Source organism: Chlorocebus sabaeus, chromosome 7 (genome assembly GCF_047675955.1).
Source record: "Chlorocebus sabaeus isolate Y175 chromosome 7, mChlSab1.0.hap1, whole genome shotgun sequence".
Classification (NCBI taxonomy): domain Eukaryota; kingdom Metazoa; phylum Chordata; class Mammalia; order Primates; family Cercopithecidae; genus Chlorocebus; species Chlorocebus sabaeus.
The window spans coordinates 102,347,955-102,367,199 of NC_132910.1; the positions used below are offsets into that span (position 1 = coordinate 102,347,955).

General features: G+C 37.9%; 1 protein-coding gene across 2 annotated transcripts in view; it reads left to right on the top strand.

Annotated features, from left to right (window-relative positions):
• Positions 1-19,245, top strand: part of FHIP1A (FHF complex subunit HOOK interacting protein 1A) — a 264,702-nt gene that overhangs the window by 173,822 nt on the left and 71,635 nt on the right. For both annotated transcript variants that reach the window (XM_007999990.3, XM_007999992.3), the window contains 2 exons: positions 8,658-8,816; positions 10,671-10,757. In XM_007999990.3, coding sequence (XP_007998181.1) covers positions 8,658-8,816; positions 10,671-10,757 — 246 coding nt within the window. The remainder of the gene's footprint in view (positions 1-8,657; positions 8,817-10,670; positions 10,758-19,245) is intronic.

Here is a 19,245-nt window from a genome sequence, read left to right on the forward strand (position 1 = left end):
TGATGAATACTATCTTACTCCCTTTTTTCTCCCAGTAAGTTGTACTTGGCACCTCCTATGGAAAGATGTTTAGAGGAAATCTTTTGGAGGGAGCAGAGGAGTCTAAGTTGAGATGCTATTTGTCTGAGCAGCATCAGCTCATCATAAGCCAACAGAGGAAGCTAGATGTATTACCGTTTTTGGTTAATTTTTACTGCGTTAAGAATGATTTTAATTGTACTAGGAGCATAGGAGCATATCCTGAGAGATTGGTAAAACCTGTGCTTTCTGATTCCTTAGCTTTTCAGGTTGATTTTGCTCCAAGGAATCATGGCATGTGATAAGACCTCCACTGCTGGTTTCACAAATTAATTTGTTTCTCAGCAAGAAAATGACCGCTAGTTTTAGTGTATTTTGTTGTCATAGGAACATGGGGCGGTGGAGTGGGAGTTCAACAGTCAGTTAGTGTGTAGGGGCCACGCTGACAACACCAAATGGTGGCAAGATGTGGAGGAGTAGGAACTCTCATTCATTGCTGATGGGAATGCACAATGGTACAGCTACTTTGGAAGACAGTTTGGCAGTCTCTTACAAAACTAAACATACTCTTGCTGTGTGGCCCATCTATTGCACTCCTTGATATTTACCTAAAGGAGTTGAAAACTTATGTCCACCCACAAACCTGCACATGGATGTTTATAGAAGCTTTATTTATAATTGCCAAAAACTTGGAAGCAAACAAGATGTCTTTTAGCAGGTGAATAGATAGATAAAGTGGGGGTATATGCAGATAATGGAATATTTTTCAGCTAAAAAGAAATGAGCTGGTAAGCCATGAATAGATATTCATTTAAGAACCTTAAATGCTTATTACTAAGTGAAAGAAGCCAATCTGAAAAGGGTGCCTACTGTATGATTCCAACTATATGACATTCTGGAAAAGGCAAAACTATGGAGACAATAAAAAGACTATTTTCTTCCCCTGAGCATTGGGGCAGGGTGAGGGATGAATAAGCAAAGCACACAGGACTTTTATGGCAGTGAAATTACTTTGTATGATACTAGAATGGTGGGTACATGTCAATATACATTTGTCCAAACCCATAGAATGTAAAACACTCAGTGAGTGCTTATGTAAACTATGGTTTTTGGAGTGACTCTACTACGTCACTGTGAGTTCATCAGTTGTAACAAATGTAGCCCTCTGGTAGAGGATATTGATAATCAGGGAGGCTGTGCATGTGTTGGGGCAGGGGTATGTGGGATGTCTCTGTACCTTCCTCTCAGTTTTGTTGTGAACCTTAAACTGCTCTAAAGAAAACCTCTTAATAGCAGTTTTGAGAGGGAGCTATACGAGGTTTGGGTTTTAGCTTATTTGAATTGTTTAATTCAGTTGTGTAATTCTGCTGTTAAAGGAGAGCAGATATTGTAACAAATCAAAATATTCAGGTGGTTCACTTGATCAATATGCAAAAGGCAATTTAGAAAATACCATTTACAAGAGCAACATAATCATAAGGTATCTTGAAATAAATCTAACAAATACATGAAAGGCCTTTATGGAGAAAATTATAAAGGGCATAAAAGATCTAAATAAATGGAAAGCTGTACAGTCTGTAGATACTGTACAGATGAGACATTCCTGCAAATTAATCTATAAAGTTGATACAATTTATGTTTTAAAAACTTTTTATTATAAGAAAAAGTAAAATACAGAAAATTTAAAACACTAAGATGAACAGTGTATGTACACCACCTAGATTCAAAGTTGTTAATATTTTGCCATTCTTTGGTATTTTATGCTTTTATTTGTTTTTGTTGTACCATTTGAAATTAAGTTACAGATGTTAGACACTTTAGTCTGTATTTCCTATGAATGCGGACATTCTCCCACATAACCACAATACTGTTATTATACCTAAGAACATTATACAATAATTCCATAATACGATCTAGTATCCAGTTCTCCCATTATGCCCCAAATTACTTTCATAGCTTTTTTCTCCTCCTTTGTAGAGTCCAATAAAAGATATACATCTAGCTATCAAGTCTCTTTAGTCTCCATTAATATAATAACAACCTACCACTTTTCTTCCCCATGACATTGACTTTTTAAGAGACCAAGCCATTGTCTTATAAAACATCCCCACATTCTGAGTTTGATTGTTTCTTTTGTAGTTTGACTTGTCCCTAACCCTGCATTTCCTACAAATTGGACTTAGATCTACATGCCCAGTTAAATTTAGGTTAAATATTTTTGGCAAGGATACTTTACAAGTGATGCTATATACTTATTGCATTACAGCAAGGGGCCTATGTTAAGTTATTCCACTATTGGTGATGCAATGAGACCCCAGTTAATACTTATCAGAGTAGTAAGTATTAAGTGGTAACTGTGTTGTCAAGAGTGTGGAAAAAAAAACAACAAGAACTTTTGAGAATATAAATTGGCATAGTAACTCAGGAAAGCAGTATGGCAATGTTTGGTAAACCTGAATATTTGCATACCGTGTGATCCTGCAACTTCCCTTCTAGATATCTGGCCTGGAGAAATCTGGCACTTATTTACAAGGATACATATACAAAGATGTTCAATAAAACAGTGATTTGAACAACAGAAAAATAGAAGTATGTGAAGTAAAAGATAAACTGGTTTATTCATACATCAGTGGATACTTTTCAGCATTCAAAGTCTATGAATAGTGTACTGTCATGTAACTATGTGTATGAACAGCAGTAAATCAAAAAACATATTGAGTTATTTATTTATTTATTGAAACAGAGTCTCGCTCTGTCACCCAGGCTGGAGTGTGGTGGCATGATCTCGGCTCACTGCAACCCTGCCTCCCGGGTTCAAGTGATTCTCATGCCTCAGCCTCCCGAATAGCTGGGACTACAGGCATGTGCCACCGTGCCGGGGTAGTTTTTTGTATTTTTAGTAGAGACAGAGTTTCACCATGTTGACCAGGCTGGTCTCGAACTCCTGACCTCAAGTGATCTGCCCACCCGGCCTCCCAAAATGCTGGGATTACAGGCGTGAGCCACTGTACTGCCTAGAGTTTACATAAAATTTTAAAACACAGAATCTTAGTGTATGCTGTTTTTTGGATACATATGTATACAGTAAAAGGACAAAACAACGCAAGGATAATAATATATGCGAAGTTCAAGACTGTGACTTTCTGGGGGTGAAGGAAGGAGAAGGGATGGTAATGAGGTTGGAGTGGGGTGTAGTTCTATTCTAATTTTTATTGTTTGAAAAAATCAGAGTGTTCTGAAGAAATTTTTGCAAAATATTAAAATCTGTTAAGTCTTGGTGATGGGTTTCTATTATGCTTTGTGTATTTTTGATATTTCATAATTAAAAAATTTATTATGACAAGAATGGACCATTTTTAATGTTTAGATTTCTATTTAACTGTGTCATAAGCAGATTTTAGTCGAGTGTTGCTTTTATAAAAACGTATTTTAAAACACTGTACAGATCATTAAAGTTGGAGGGAAAACAACATCTCCAGCTGACCTTGTTTGCTAGAATGGAACATGAGCTTCATTGTGTTAAGTTGCCCCTGAGGATAGATCTCATAATCTCATTTGTACCCAGTTTTCTATAATTACATCTGACAACGTAATTAAAAAAAAAAAAAGGCCTCTTTATGTTGAAGATAAAAGCATACTCTATTAACCATCCAGCTAAGGACCACAGTTGACAAAAAGGTTTCTCTAATTAGTATGATTGTCAAAGCGTGTTAGCATCAGGCTGTTGGAAAAGTAATGACTCTTTCAGGAAATTGGACCACTTTTGTAAACCTTTGCTGTTATAGTTGATAGGAAGAGCTTGCTGGTTCTGCTGCCTCATAACTCAAGATATGCTTTCCCAGGAAAAGAAGGAGAATGAAGATACTCTAGGGAACAATTTGGTGCCAACAAAAGGGGACTAAATGACTCTGTCACTTTTTTTTAAAAAAAAACAAATATTGACAGTTAAGCCCATGCCACTGTTATATACTGGCAAATGTAGAAAACAGTGTATACATAAATCAAGTAATGCAAATTAAAGCAAGCGACCTTTAGGTACACAGCCGCAGGTAGAATGCTATTTATCCCATATCCAAAATTTATGAGGCTTTTTATTTTGGCAAGTTGTATCAAATAGTCCCTACCAGGTATTACGCTGCGAGCTTCAGACTAAAGCCATCTGCCAAAAATTTTTGTGTTTGCTAAAATTAACCAGATATCATTAGATGTTTAAAGTTAAACATTACTTGTTCACTGCTCTGTACACGTCTTCTTCCTTTTTTTCTTTTTTTTTTGTATGTGATCTTTCTTTCCTATATTGGAAACATTTCTATGTGTAAAACATTATGCAAATCTTGGTACATGCATTATTTTCTTTAATCCTGGCAACAACTCAGTGAAGAAATGGAAATTTAGAGAACTTTAATAACTGCCTGTCAGTGGCAGACTGTGGTTCAAAACCACGTTTGTCTGATACTAAAATCCTTGGTCTCAGCAACTGCATTGCTATACTGCTGCCAGGGAAGTTGTTTGCTTTTTTGTCTATTGTTATCCTTGTGGTTTTACATGTGATTTGTTTCTTTTAAAGAGATTCTTGAGGCAAAATAAGTGAAAAATAAGTGCACATAAGTGAAAAATAAGTGCACATAAGTGAAAAATAAGTGAAAAATGGGTTAATGCTTAATGTGTTGGGAATAAATAGAATATTTTGCAACTTTTTTGTGTGTGTGTGAATGGGAATCCAAGGATCAATAAAAGTCTAAAATACTGGATGGGAATTTTATTTTTAATGAGCTGTTGAATACATCTATATTTAAACTTTCGTAATTTAATTCTAAGTTAAAAAATGAAATTTAAAAGTAAATAGAATGTTCTATTCATCTCTTAACCTAGAAAAGTTAGCTACAGACCTGTTGGTATCTTTTCTTTTCCTTGTCCTGTTCCCACAGCACTCTGTATCCCCTTAGGTAGTAATTATCTTCCTTGCATTTATTGGTTTATCAGCCATATTCTCCATCTCTCCTGGTCTGCCTTGTTCACTAATCTTTCCCCAGGACCAATCTTGCGTATGTCTGGCCCACAGTCTGTGTTCTAGAAATATGTGCAGTCTGGGTGAATGAATCTGAACTCTGAGCACAGCCTAGGAAGGGAGGATATAAATACCATAAAGATTTAGAATCTTGTTCCTAAGACTGTATAATACTCTTTATTCTGCAGAATATTTTCTCCTCTGTTTCTTTGTCATTCTGAAGGAGATAGCAGAGAAACTTTTTGTAGTGGCAGGAACATGACAGGACTTCCTGTTCAGCTGTCACTTCTGTACGGACAACGTCCTTCTGTCTTCTGGGAGTATCCTTGTGCGTAGAGAGTATCCTTCTGTACAGGGACTATCCTTCTGGATGGGCAGGCTTCTGTACACATCTCAGCCATGCCCTTTCAGAATACTCATTTTAAAAAGTGAATATTACATATATGTTATTTTTAATTACTGTCACTGATGTATGTAATTTGAAAATTAATGTTGCTGTAATTATATTGATACACTGAATAGTTATTCCCAGCTTTTTAGTCAGACAAATTAAGCCTGTCTTTATGAATTCATCTTCAAAGCCTCAAAGTGGTTAAGAAATCAGGAGTATGCAGAATTAAAGCCTTTGTTCTGTGGTTAATTTAGCATGAGTTAGCAAATGTAATTGATTTAAAAAAATGTGGCATCAAGATTAGATTTCTCTTCGAGGAGAACTTTTGGTCTCTGTTCTCTTTTGCCAGAGATTTCTGATTTCTAAGAAGCAACTCATTTGGGTCACATTCAAAACTGGAATGAAAGTGTTTGTATGGGTATGTTCACTTTGAATAGGGGACATTCTCCTTTGGGACCACAGATGCCCTGATTTTTTAAAAAGAGGTAAATGTACTGTCTTGTTTACAGTTGTATTTTCTTAACGTAGTGCCTGAAGTAAGTGTTTGGTATTTCTTTTTTTAAGGAGTAAATGAATGAGTGATTAAAGGTTGCCAGGAACCAGGAAATAGAACAGAGAAATGTATATAATTTTTTGATTTCTCTAGTACTGAAATGGTTTATCTGTTTGTCTCCGTGTCCTTTATACTCCACTGGGGGCTCCTATACCATCTCCTCCACCCCTCCTAGATCCTCCCATGACTTCATATGCTCTCTCCATGTTAAGACCTCCCCGACCTGTACTCTGTTGTTGAGTTGCATATGTTATTCATGGGAAGGACTCCTAGCATCTGAAACTCAACATACCCGACTGGACAAATCATCCATACCTCCAGTGTGGACTGGAATGAACAAGTCAGATCAGGAGAGATGGAGAAGGTAGGCAACACACTAACACATGCAAGAAAGATGATTGCTACACAAAGGCATACAGAGAGTGCTGTGAGAACAGGACAGGGGGAAAAGGGAGGCAACAATAGGTCTACAGATAATTTTTTTCCAAGTTTAACATACCTAAGCCCACCCCTCCTTCTGACTTCCTGTTTGTGATGCCAGGCACTGTGGATTATTTCATCATATCTCATCTGTCTAAATCTCCCTTTCCTTCTCTCTCTGGTTCATATGGCTTGAGGTCCCATCTACATGTTGATGGCTCCGTCTCTAGCCCAGAGCTCTCTTTTAAGCATCAGCCCCACATATCTGAATACTGGGCTCTCCATTTGGATGCCTCACACGCTCCTCATGTTGTCCTATAAAACCCTGCAGGATCTGATTCCCATTCACCTTGCCAGCCTCTTTCTACCTGTAATTCTGCACTCTAACAATACTGCGCTTCTCTTAGTTCCTGGAGAATACCGTCTTTGCTTTCTCCTTTGAGCTTTTGTATATGCTGTTTTCTCTGCTTGAAATATTCTTCCCCCTACTCTTTTTCTGGCTAACTTCTACTTACTCTTCATCAGCTTAGACATCACTTCTTCTGAGAATATTTCCTGCTGCCAACCCTCCAAATCTGAGTTAAGTCTTTTGTACACCCACAGCACTATATATTTTCTATTATGTATTCTGAGCATTTCTAACACTGTTTTAATTGCCCGTTAATCTCTCATTAGACAGTGAGATCAATGAGTATGTCACTATTTCTTTTCTGGGCCTGCCTCATTATATTTTCTTGAATGTTTCATCTCATTCAAGGCCATTGTCACCTCAGGGTTTATGCTAGAGCAAAGACTTTTGTAGCTGGCCTTTTTTTTTTTTTTTCTTTTTCTTTTAAGGCACTCCAGCTCTGTCGGCCAGGCTGGAGTACAGTGGTCCAATCTCAGCTCACTGCAACCTCCGCCTCCCAGGCACAAGTGATTCTCTCTTACCTCAGTCTCCTGAGTAGCTGAGATTACAGACTCATGCCACCATGCCCAGCTAATTTTGTATTTTTAGTAAAAACTGGGTTTCGCCTTATTGGTCGGACTGGTCTCAAACTCCTGGTTCAAGTGATCCACCCACCTCAGCCCTGCAAAGTGCTGGGATTACAGGCATGAGCCACCACCCCGGCCCCATAGCTGGCTCCTTTGCATTCATTCTGTGCCATCCCTGGCCATCCTATACATATCTAGCAAGTCAGGATCTCCAAGTTGCTGCTTAGTTCAGTATCACTTCCTAGCTGGGAGGCCTCCAGTACTATGAAATTCATTGCTTCCCTGGTTTGATATTCCACAAAGTAAAATCAACAAGCACTCAGCATTAAGTGTGTTATCTCCTTACATTTCTGTGTCTATTAAAGGCATCACCATTTTCTTGGTGACCAAGTTGGGTAAGTTGACAGTTTTGAGGTATCCCACTTACCAAGCCCAAAGGCTGTCAGTTTAAATTAAGGAACAGAACGGTAAGGGAGGAAGCAAGCCCTAAGATTATTGGATTAATGCCAGACCGATAGATGTCATGATTAGATCACCCTCATATCCACCTTCCATGTGATACTCAAATTTTATTTCCTCCTCTCTTTTCCTAGTGCTGATGCCTCCATGTAGACTCACTTTGTCTCTGCTTGAATCTTGTCATTATATCTAACTAGCTGATTGCTGTCCCCCAATTCTTTCTCCTTGCTATTGTTTGTGAAGATCAAATGAGAAAATATATGTGGAAGTGCTTTCTAAACTACAAACGTGCAGCTGTCAGTCATGACCTCAAGCATGCAAGGAATTGCATGGAATCTTTTTCATAAAGCTCATGGTTCCAATGTATGTGACTTTCTGTCCTGCACCACCTTAAAACAGGGATTCTCTAGGCTGGGGTATGTGCCTTCTCTGTATTTGCCCTTGATGTATTGTACTATAGGATGTTGTTTATGAATTTGTTCCTCTCCTGAATTTCTTGAGGCCAGAATAATGTTTCATTCATCTTTGTGTGTACTTCCCCTGCACCAAGGCCAGCATAGTGCCTGGCACATGAGAGATGAGCAACCCATACCAACTGTGTGTATATTAGCCAGATAGTTCTGGTATTTCTGTCCTTCTGCCAGAGTTGTTCTTCCCCACTGTCTCCACCTGTTGAATCGTTTTTAGCTGGCTGATGGGCTCTTACACCTTTAATACCTTGCTACTTAAAGATATAGTTTTGGAAACAGCAGCATTGGCATCACCTGTGAGCTGTTAATTGCAGGTTGAGAACTTTGGAAAAGCATTTATTTTGTTTTTATTTCTGAATACAGGTACTTGCAACTGGGCTCAGTGGTCTCTACTCTTCCCTGCCTACAAAGCTAGAAGAGAAAGGCGAGGAATGGCACTGCCTTCTGAAAGATGACTGGCTTCTACTTCCTTCTCTTGTCCAGTTCATGAACTCCCTGGAGTTTTGCAATGCAGTCATACAGGTACCAGAGCACGATAAAGGATCCCTTTGCTATAGCTTCATTCAGAGCACAAGCATTGCAAAGGATTAATTTAAAAGCATTCACTTTTTAAAATGTTAATAAATGTTTATGGAATATTGGTGCTTTACTTTAAGACAAGTGAATGTCCTTGAATGAGTAAAAATGTTAGTTTGTAGGTTTCTGTAAGTTTTAACTGAGAAAAAGAAATGAGTAGATTTTCTTTATTTTCTTTATAAAAAGTGTTAATTCTGTTTTGATTATCTACTTAGCCATCAAAAAATAAGTTCAATGCCTGACTCATTAAATAGATATTTTTAGGTTTCTAAGTACTCCAGATTATACCACTTTTACTTCAAGGTCTTCTTGGGAATTTATAAAGGAGAACACTTTATTTTGCTTAATGGTGCATACTACATAAAGAATATTGTTATCCCAATTGAATTTAGAAGAAGTTAAGCATTTTCATTGAAACACAAATTAAATTTGCTTTGAAATTGGCCTGTTTATGGGGGGGCGGGGGAAACAACCACCGAACTCCTGTGTATTTGGCTTCTTGATTAGATTTTTACCTTTAGATTTCTTGTTACTGTTTTCAATAAAAATCAGATTTTATATATATTTAAAGATGTGGTAAGTTTTCATAAAAATGTTTTGTTCCATATAGCATAAATATTACCTTAATGTTAGATTTATTAAGAAATCAAGTTTTCTTTATAGTGATTGTAGGATGAAAAATGTTAGTTATAATCTATTTATCTACCAAATAAAGAAATAGCCTCTGGAAGAAAATACAAGTACATTATTTTAGTTCCATCTCATTTTTATTGCTAAGTCAAAGGAAGTTTTATTTATATATAAGAAAAATGGATTACATCTTATTTTTTCCTTTAATATTGAGTCTATCAACATTTTCTTGCAGTTTGTGGAAATAAAAAAGATGGAACTGCTATTAGTTCTTCCCCAAAAATATATACACACAGAGAGATTATCAGTAATTTAAAGATCTAGCCTCACTTTCCTAGAAATTGCTTTTTACTTTGTTGTTTGACTTTCTTCCTCTTTTTCATTGTCTTCTTTTTTAAGAAAGAGAAATAAAGCTAATAGGCATGGTAAGAACAGGGAAATTATATATTTCATACTGTATTTTGACATTGAAACCATATACTTTTAAGATTTTTTGTTTGGGGAAGACTACTGAAAAGGTTACTTATAAAAGATATTAGTAGAGGGTTATCCACACTAAATATATTTTGGAAATCAAATATGAGAAGTATTGTACCTCTGATAATGTTTTCTGCTTTCGAATATTATCTATTTTTCTGAAAATATTTTTAAATGCCTTTCTCTTTAATATAAGTGACTATCAGGAAATACATATTTAAAATGAGAAAATGTTTTCTGCCAGCAAAATAAATGTATTTAATTGTTCGCTTTGACAGTTATGCTTAGTTTTTAAAATTAGTTACAGGTTGAGATGTGATTTAGAAGAAAGTAAGGGGCAAAAATTAAACTTTCCAGTTTGTTAACTTTAATTTGTGAATCCTTATATGTAAATTATAGGAAATACACAATAAATTCTGTTTATTGTGCTTCTTCCAAACAAACAGTTTAAAATTACCAATATTATGTTTGAAAGTTCAACTTCTGTGAATTTTAACCAAGCTGTTTATGCTGGAATAAGCTATTTGAAGGGCTTACATGACAGTATGAGGTCTGATTTGTTCTTTAATCACAGAATAAATGGCCAAAATTTGGATTTCCTTTTTGAGTTCAGGATGTACACAGAATTGTTTTGTTTTAAGAACTGAAGATTGAACTCTTTGCCTTTTTCTTGACTATCTGCATCTCTCTTAGGTGGCTCACCCCTTGATTCGAAATCAGCTTGTCAATTACATTTACAATGGATTTTTGGTACCAGTCTTGGCTCCTGCTCTCCATAAGGTCAGTGATTGGCTCATGTAATCTTCTGTCTCTATAATACAAGTGATGGACACTGAGGAGGGTAAACACAGTGTAACTGATTTGATGGTGACTTTAGCCTTATTTTTCTTCTATCTTTATTTCTTAGCAATATCAAACACAGGTCTTAAAATGGCCACAGTTTAAACTGATGGGTTCTGTCTGGTGTCATAGAATACAGTATTGTGAGTGTCCAGTAGGATAGTCAGCCCAAAGGAACATTGGCAGATAGACTCTGACTCTGTGCCTGCTTCGCTTTGTGGGTGGTGGCTACTTGGAACTGTCAAGCTTTCCTCCAAGGCTGAGTCTGTCATAGAGAATGCAAGGTTTGCCGTGGGCATGGAGAGGAGCAGTAGTAGCACAAGTGCCATAGATTTGCTGTCTACTTAATAGAACATAATATTTATTGTAACAGTTTTGTGACAGCAAAAATTAAAGTGAAGCTGTCATTTTTCCTTCGCTAAATAAAGTTAAGGTCCCATCAAAGGTTGGCTGTCTCATTAGCACCACTCTGAATTTCTTATGACTCTCTGATTTTGTATGATAAATCAACTGATATCTTTTCCATTGTGAGCTGTCAGGCGACACCCCTGGGCCTAGAATTCTGATTTTTCATTTTTCCTTCACTAAATAAAGAGACTTGTGCAGTATTTAGTTCAGGGAATCTTTGTCAAGATTTTGGAATCACACCTCTGGCAGGGACAGAAGCAAAGAGCAACTTGATCATCTGTTGTTTTGATGGAATGCCCACCATTCTGCATCCTGAAGTTCAATTTCTACAGGCTTTTATTTTACAGAAGCCAAAAATACTTGATTATGGCAACGTTGAAACCTTGCCATCCAAGCTGATGGGGTTTCTGGTTTAGAGCAGATCTTGACAGAAGATGTTCATCTCTTACTATTTAGTGCCTTTCCAGCATAGTGACCATGTTTTCCAAGCCAAACAGAGTACTTGGTTTGACTTAGATTTTTATGTTATTTCTAGGTTCAAGAGGTCATCTTTGATGTGGTTTAAACATAAAAATACTGAGGTTTCCATGTTATTTTAGTAGTTTATGGGCACAAAGGAACCAAGTCTGTGAAATTAGATCTGTCTTGGAAAATAAGGGATTAACTTTGGAAAATACAGAACTTGTATTTGTTTCTAGGTTAACTTTGTGTTTGTCAGTATTTCATTGTTCCAGGGATGGAATGGGTATCTTGCATTGAAGATCTCTAAACGTCTGCATGGAAGAATTTTCCTCTTTGGAGGAACACAAGAGTGCTATAGAAATTCTCTGGCAGTAATTATCCATATACACTCTCACACATTTAGACTTTTTTCTTCGTTTGTTTCCATCCTTTTCCTCATTGACCTGTCGACATAAAATAATTTCCTGTCATTATTATAATAGTGATAATTATTATAATTACTATTTGTTCAGGAAATTTTATGTTATTATAATTAGCACACTTTAGTGTTACAAACATCAGTGATAGCTCTTTATCCATAATTGAGGATGAAAACCACCTCAGAGAGCTGTTACGAGGATCTTACTGGTCACCCCACACTTCTTCATTAGCACTTAGCACAAGTAGAGTTAAATCATTACGTGTGCTATTACTTGCTTAATGTCTTCTCCACAGTGGTATGCACACTTTCATGTATGGCACATTATCACATGTGTTTTGTTCACTGGGATATCTCCAGTGCTGAACACAGTACCTTAGACTTAGGAGGCTGAAGAAACAACACACCAATGGAATGCTTGTTAAAGTACCTTCCCAGATAGTGGTTTGTAAGAGAATAATAGCTAACATTTGATCTAGCACTTTACATGTATTATTTAATATCCTCAGTTGTGCCCATAATTAAAATATGAGAGTTTTAAAACCATAAAGTTAATACATGCTTATTGTAAAAATAAAAAAGTCAATGCTGAATATGTAAAATGAAAAGCGAATGTTACTGTATTATGTTTGAATTTCCAACCCCTAATTCAGATTTCTTAACTTGTATCCACTGCAGACAATTTCTCTCAGGGCTATATAGCAACTAGGGAGAACAAAGAGAGATTTTTTCCTTCTTAATTAATTTTTCTCCCTATTCTCCATCTGTTTTTTGTTTGTTTGCTTTTTTATCATTTAGAATGAACAGGGTTAGGGAGGGAGCAGGCCAGGGAAGGTGAACAGCCTCTCCTGTGGCTCTTGGCTCCCTATGTGGTTGATGAAGAAAGGAGCCTTTTCACAAGTGGCAGGACAGGAAATCAGAAGCACGTGAACAAAGAAGTCTAGAACTGGATGTTTCTTGAGGGGTTCCCAGTGAGAGCAGTCATATCCTATATCCTTTGTTTCCCCCTTTAATATGGGGAATGATACCAAGAAGTATGGGCTCAGGTCTACTGGAGGGACTCCTGTCTGTGTTTTCTATACTCCATGTCCACTGCCTTGACATGAGCATTATTTTTTTTTAAATTGTGTATTTATTTTTATTTTATTTTTATTATACTCTTAAGTTCTGGGATACACATGCAGAACGTGCAGGTTTGTTACATATGTATACACGTGCCATGTGGTTTACTGCACCCATCAACTCATCATCCATATTGGGTATTTCTCCTAATGCTAACCCTCCCCTAGGTCCCCACCCCCTGACAGGTCCCGGTGTGTGATGTTCCCCTTTCTGTGTCCATGTGTTCTTGTTGTTCAACTCCCACTTATGAGTGAGAACATGTGGTGTTTGGTTTTCAGTTCCTGTGTTAGTTTGCTGAGAATGATGGTTTCCAGCTTCATCCATGTCCCCACAAAGGACATGAATTCATTCTTTTTTATGGCTGCATATTCCATGGTGTATATGTGCCACATTTTCTTTATCTAGTCCATCATTGATGGGCATTTGGGTTGGTACCAAGTCTTTGTTATTGTTAGTAGTGTTGAAATATATACAATATATATTGTTAGTGTGCATGTGTCTTTATAGTAGAATGATTTATAATCTTTTGGGTATATACCCAGTAATGGTATTGCTGTGTCATATGGTATTTCTGGTTCTAGATCCTTGAGGAATTGCCGCACCGTCTTCCACAGTGGTTGAACTAATTTACACTCCCGCCAACAGTGTAAAAGTGCTACTGTTTCTCCACATCCTCTCCAGCATCTGTTGTTTCCTGACTTTTTAATGATTGCCATTTTAACTGGCATGAGATGGTATCTCATTGTGGTTTTGATTTGTATTTATCTAATAACCAGTGATGATGAGCTTTTTAAAATATGTTTGTTGGCTGCATAAATGTCTTCTTTTGAGAAGTGTCTGTTCATATCCTTCACTCACTTTTTGATGGGGTTTTTTCTTGTAAATTTGTTTAAGTTCCTTGTAGATTCTGGATATTAGCCGTTTGTCAGATGGATAGATTGCAAAAATTTTCTCCCATTCTGTAGGTTGCGTGTTCACTTTGATGCTAGTTTCTTTTGCTGTGCAGAAGCTCTTTAGTTTAATTAGATCACATTTGTCAATTTTGGCTTTTGTTGCCATTGCTTTTGATGTTTTAGTCATGGAGTCTTTGCCCATGCCTATGTCCTGAATGGTATTGCCTAGGTTTTCTTCTAGGGTTTTTATGGTTTTAGGTCTTACGTTTAAGTCTTTAATCCATCTTGAGTTAATTTTTGTATAAGGTGAAGGAAGGGGTCCAGTTTCAGTTTTCTGCATATGGCTAGCCAGTTTTCTCAGCACCATTTATTACATAGGGAATCCTTTCCCCATTGCTTGTTTTAGTCAGGTTTGTTGAAGATCAGATGGTTGTAGATGTGTAGCATTATTTCTGAGGTCTCTGTTATGTTCCACTGGTCTATATATCTGTTTTGGTACCAGTACCGTGCTGTTTTTGTTACTATAGCCTTGTAGTATAGTTTGAAGTCAGGTAGTGTGATGCCTCCACCTTTGTTCTTTTTGCTTAGGATTGTCTTGGCTATACACGCTCTTTTTTGGTTCCATATGAAATTTAAAGTAGTTTTTTTCTAATTCTGTGAAGAAAGTCAATGGTAGCTTGATGGGGATAGCATTGAATCTATAAATTACTTTTGGCAGTATGACCATTTTCACGATATTGAGTCTTCCTATCCATGAGCATAGAATGTTTTTCCATTTGTTTGTGTCCTCTCTTATTTTCTTGAGCAGTGGTTTGTAGTTCTCTTTGAAGAGGTCCTTCACATCCCTTGTAACTTGTATTCCTAGGTATTTTATTTTCTTTGTAGCAATTGTGAGTGGGAGTTCTCTCATGATTTGGCTCTTTGTCTATTATTGATGTATAGGAATGCTTGTGATTTTGCACATTAATTTTGTATCCTGAGACTTTGCTGAAGTTGTTATCAGTTTAAGGAGATTTTTGGCTGAGACGATGGGGTTTTCTAAATATACAATCATGTCATCTGCAAACAGAGACAATTTGACTTCCTCTCTTCCTGTTTGAATACCCTTTATTTCCTTCTCTTGCCTGGTTGCCCTGGCCAGAACTTCCACTATTATGTTGAATAGGAGTGGTGAGAGAGGGCATCCTTGTCTTGTGCCAGTTTTCAAATAGAATGCTTCCAGCTTTTGCCTATTCAGTATGATATTGGCTGTGAGTTTGTCATAAATAGCTCTTATTATTTTGAGATACATTCCATCAGTACTTAGTTTATTGAGAGTTTTTAGTGTGAAGGGGTCTTGAATTTTATCGAAGGCCTTTTCTGCATCTATTGAAATAATCGTGTGGTTTTTGTCATTGGTTCTGTTTATGCGATGGATTAGGTTTATTGATTTGCATATGTTAACCAGCCTTGCATCACAGGGATGAAGCTGACTTGATTGTGGTGGATAAACTTTTTGATGTGCTGCTAGATTCAGTTTGCCAGTATTTTCTTGAGGATTTTCACATCGATGTTCATCAGGGACATTGGCCTGAAATTTTCTTTTTTTGTTGTGTCTCTGCCAGGTTTTGGTATCAGGATGATGCTGGCTTCATAAAATTAGTTAGGGAGGAGTCCCTCTTTTTCTATTGTTTAGAATAGTTTCAGAAGGAATGGTACCAGCTCATCTTTGTGCCTCTGGTAGAATTTGGCTGTTAATCTGTCTGGTCCTGGGCCTTTTTTTGGTTGGTAGGCATTAGTTAACTTCTTATTGGTCTGTTCAGGGATTCGACTTCTTCCTGGTTTGTCTTGGGAGGGTGTATGTGTCTAGAATTTATCCCTTTCTTTTAGATTTTCTAGTTTATTTGCGTAGAGGTGTTTATAGTATTCTCTGATGGTAGTTTGTATTTCTGTGGGATCAGTGGTGATATCCCCTTTGTCATTTTTTGTTGTGTCTATTTGATTCTTCTCTCTTTTCTTCTTTGTTAGTCTGGCTAGCAGTCTATCTATTTTGTTAACCTTTTCAAAAAACCAGCTCCTGGATTCATTGATTTTTTTGAAGAGTTTTTCATGTCTCTATCTCCTTCAGTTCTGTTCTGATCTTAGGTGTTTCTCATCTTACGCTAGCTTTTGAATTTGTTTGCTCTTGCTTCTCTAGTTCTTTTAATTGTGATGTTCGGGTGTCAATTTTAGATCTTTCCCACCTTCTCCTGTGGGCATTTAGTACTATAAATTTCCCTTTAAACACTGCTTTAGCGGTGTCCCAGAGATTCTGGTATGTTGTGTCTTTGTTCCCATTGGTTTCAAAGTATTTATTTCTGCCTTAATTTCATTATTTATCCAGTAGTCATTCAGGAGCAGGTTGTTCAGTTTCCATGTAGTTGTGTGGTTTTGAGTGAGTTTCTTAATTCTGAGTTCTAATTTGATTGCACTGTGGTTGATCTGAGGGACTGTTTGTTATGATTTCCGTTCTTTTGCATTTGCTGAGGAGTGTTTTACTTCCAATTATGTGGTCAATTTTAGAATAAGTGTGATGCTGAGAAGAATGTATATTCTGTTGATTTGGGGTGGAGAGTTCTGTAGATGTCTGTTAGGTCTGCTTGGTCCAGAGCTGAGTTGAAGTCCTGAATATCCTAGTTAATTTTCTGTCTGATTGACCTGTCTCATATTGACAGTGGGATGTTAACATCTCCCGCTATTATTGTGTGGGAGTCTAAGTCTCTTTGTAGGTGTCTAAGACCTTGTTTTGTGAATCTGGGTGCTCCTCTATTGGGTGCATATATATTTAGGATAGTTAGCTGTTCTTGTTGCATTAATCCCTTTACCATTATGTAAGGCCCTTCTTTGTCTCTTTTGATCTTTGTTGGTTTAAAGTGTGTTTTATCGGAGACTAAGATTGCAACCTTGCTTTTTTTTTGCTTCCATTTGCTTGGTAAATATTCCTCCCTCCCTTTATTTTGAGCCTATGTGTGTCTTTGTACATGAGATGGATCTCCTGAATACAGTACACTGATGGGTCTTAATTCTTTATCCAATTTGCAAGTCTGTGTCTTTTAATTGGGGGCATTTAGCCCGTTTACGTTTAAGGTTAATATATGTTATGTGTGAATTTGATCCTGTCATTATGATGCTAACTGGTTATTTTGCCCATTAGTTGATGCAGTTTCTTCATAGTGTTGATGGTCTTTACAATTTGGTATGTTTTTGCAGTGGCTGGTTTTGGTTTTTCTTTTTCATATCTAGTGCTTCCTTCAGGAGCTCTTGTAAGGCAGGCCTGGTGGTGACAAAATCTCTCAGCATTTGCTTTTCTGTAAAGGATTTTATTTCTCCTTCGCTTAGGAAACTTAGTTTGGCTGGATATGAAATTCTGGCTTGAAAATTCTCTTCTTTAAGAATGTTGAATGTTGGCCCCCACTGTCTTGTGGCTTGTAGGGTTTCTGCAGAGCTATCTACTGTTAGTCTGATGGGCTTCCCTTTGTGGGTAGCTTGACCTTTCTCTCTGGCTGCCCTTAACATTTTTTCCTTCATTTCAACCTTGGTGAGTCTGACGATTATGTGTCTTGGGGTTGCTCTTCTTGAGGTCCATCTTTGTGGTGTTCTCTGTATTTTCTGAATTTGAATGTTGGCGTGTCTTGCTAGGCTGGGGATGTTCACCTGGATAAGATCCTGAAGAGTGTTTTCCAACGTGGTTTCATTCTCCCTGTCACTTTCAGGTATACCAATTAATTCAGGTTTGGTCTTTTCACATGGTCCTATATTTCTTGGAGGCTTTGTTATTTCCTTTCCATTCTTTTTTTTCTCTAATCTTGTCTTCACACTTTATTTCATTAAGTTGACCTTCACTCTCTGATATCCTTTCTTCCACTTGATTGATGCAGCTGTTGATACTTGTGTATGCTTCACAAAGTGCTTGTGCTGTGTTTTTCAGCTCCATCAGGTCATTTACATTCTAAACTGGTTATTCTAGGTAGCAATTCCTCTAACTTTTTTTCAAGGTTCTTACCTTGCTTGCATTGGGTTAGAACATACTTCTTTAGCTCAGAGGAGTTTGTTTTTACCCACCTTCTGAAGCCTACTTCTGTCAATTTGTCAAACTCATTCTCCATCCAGTTTTGTGCCCTTGCTGGAGAGGAGTTGTGATCCTTTGGAGGAGAAGAAGTGTTCTGGTTTTTGGATTTTCAGCCTTTTTTTGCTGATTTTTCTTCATCTTTGTGGTTTTACCTACCTTTGGTCTTTGATGTTGGTGACCTTTGGATGGGGTTTTTGAGTGGACGTCCTTTTTGTTGATGTTGTTGCCATTCCTTTCTGTTTGTTAGTTTTCCTTCTAACAGTCAGGCCCTTCTGCTGCAGGTCTGCTGGAGTTTGCTGGAGGTCCACTCCAGACCCTGTTTGCCTGGGTGTCACTAGTGGAGGCTGCAGAACAGCAAAGGAACAGCTGCCATTCCTTCCTCTGGAAGCTTCATCCCAGAGGGTCACCCACCAAATGCCAGCTGGAGCTCTCCTGTATGAGGTGTCTGTCGACCCCTGCTGGGAGGTGTCTCCCTGTCAGCAGGCACAGGGGTCAGGGACTCACTTGAGGAGGCAGTCTGTCCCTTGCAGAGCTCGAGCACTACGCTGGGAGATCTGCTGCTGTCTTCAGAGCTGGCAGGCAGGAACATTTAAGTCTGTGGAGGCTATGCCCATAGCCGCCCCTTCTGCCAGGTGCTCTGTCCCAGGGAGATGGGAATTTTATCTCTAAGCCCTTGACTGGGGCTGCTGCCTTTCTTTCAGAGATGTACTGCCCAGAGAGGAGGAATCTAGAGAGGCATTCTGGCTACAGTGGCTTTGTTGAGCTGCAGTGGGCTCCACCCAGTTCGAACTTCCAGGTGACTTTGTTTATACTGTGAGGGGAAAACTGCCTACTTAAGCCTCAGTAATGGCAGATGCCCCTCCCCTCACCAAGCTCGTGTGTCCCAGGTCAACTTCAGACTTCTGTGCTGGCAGTGAGAATTTCAAGCCAGTGGATCTTAGCTTGCTGGCCTGTGTGGGGGTGGGATCTACTGAGCTAGATCACTTGGTTCCCTGGCTTCAGCTCCCCTTTTAGGGGAGTGAACGGTTCTGTCTTGCT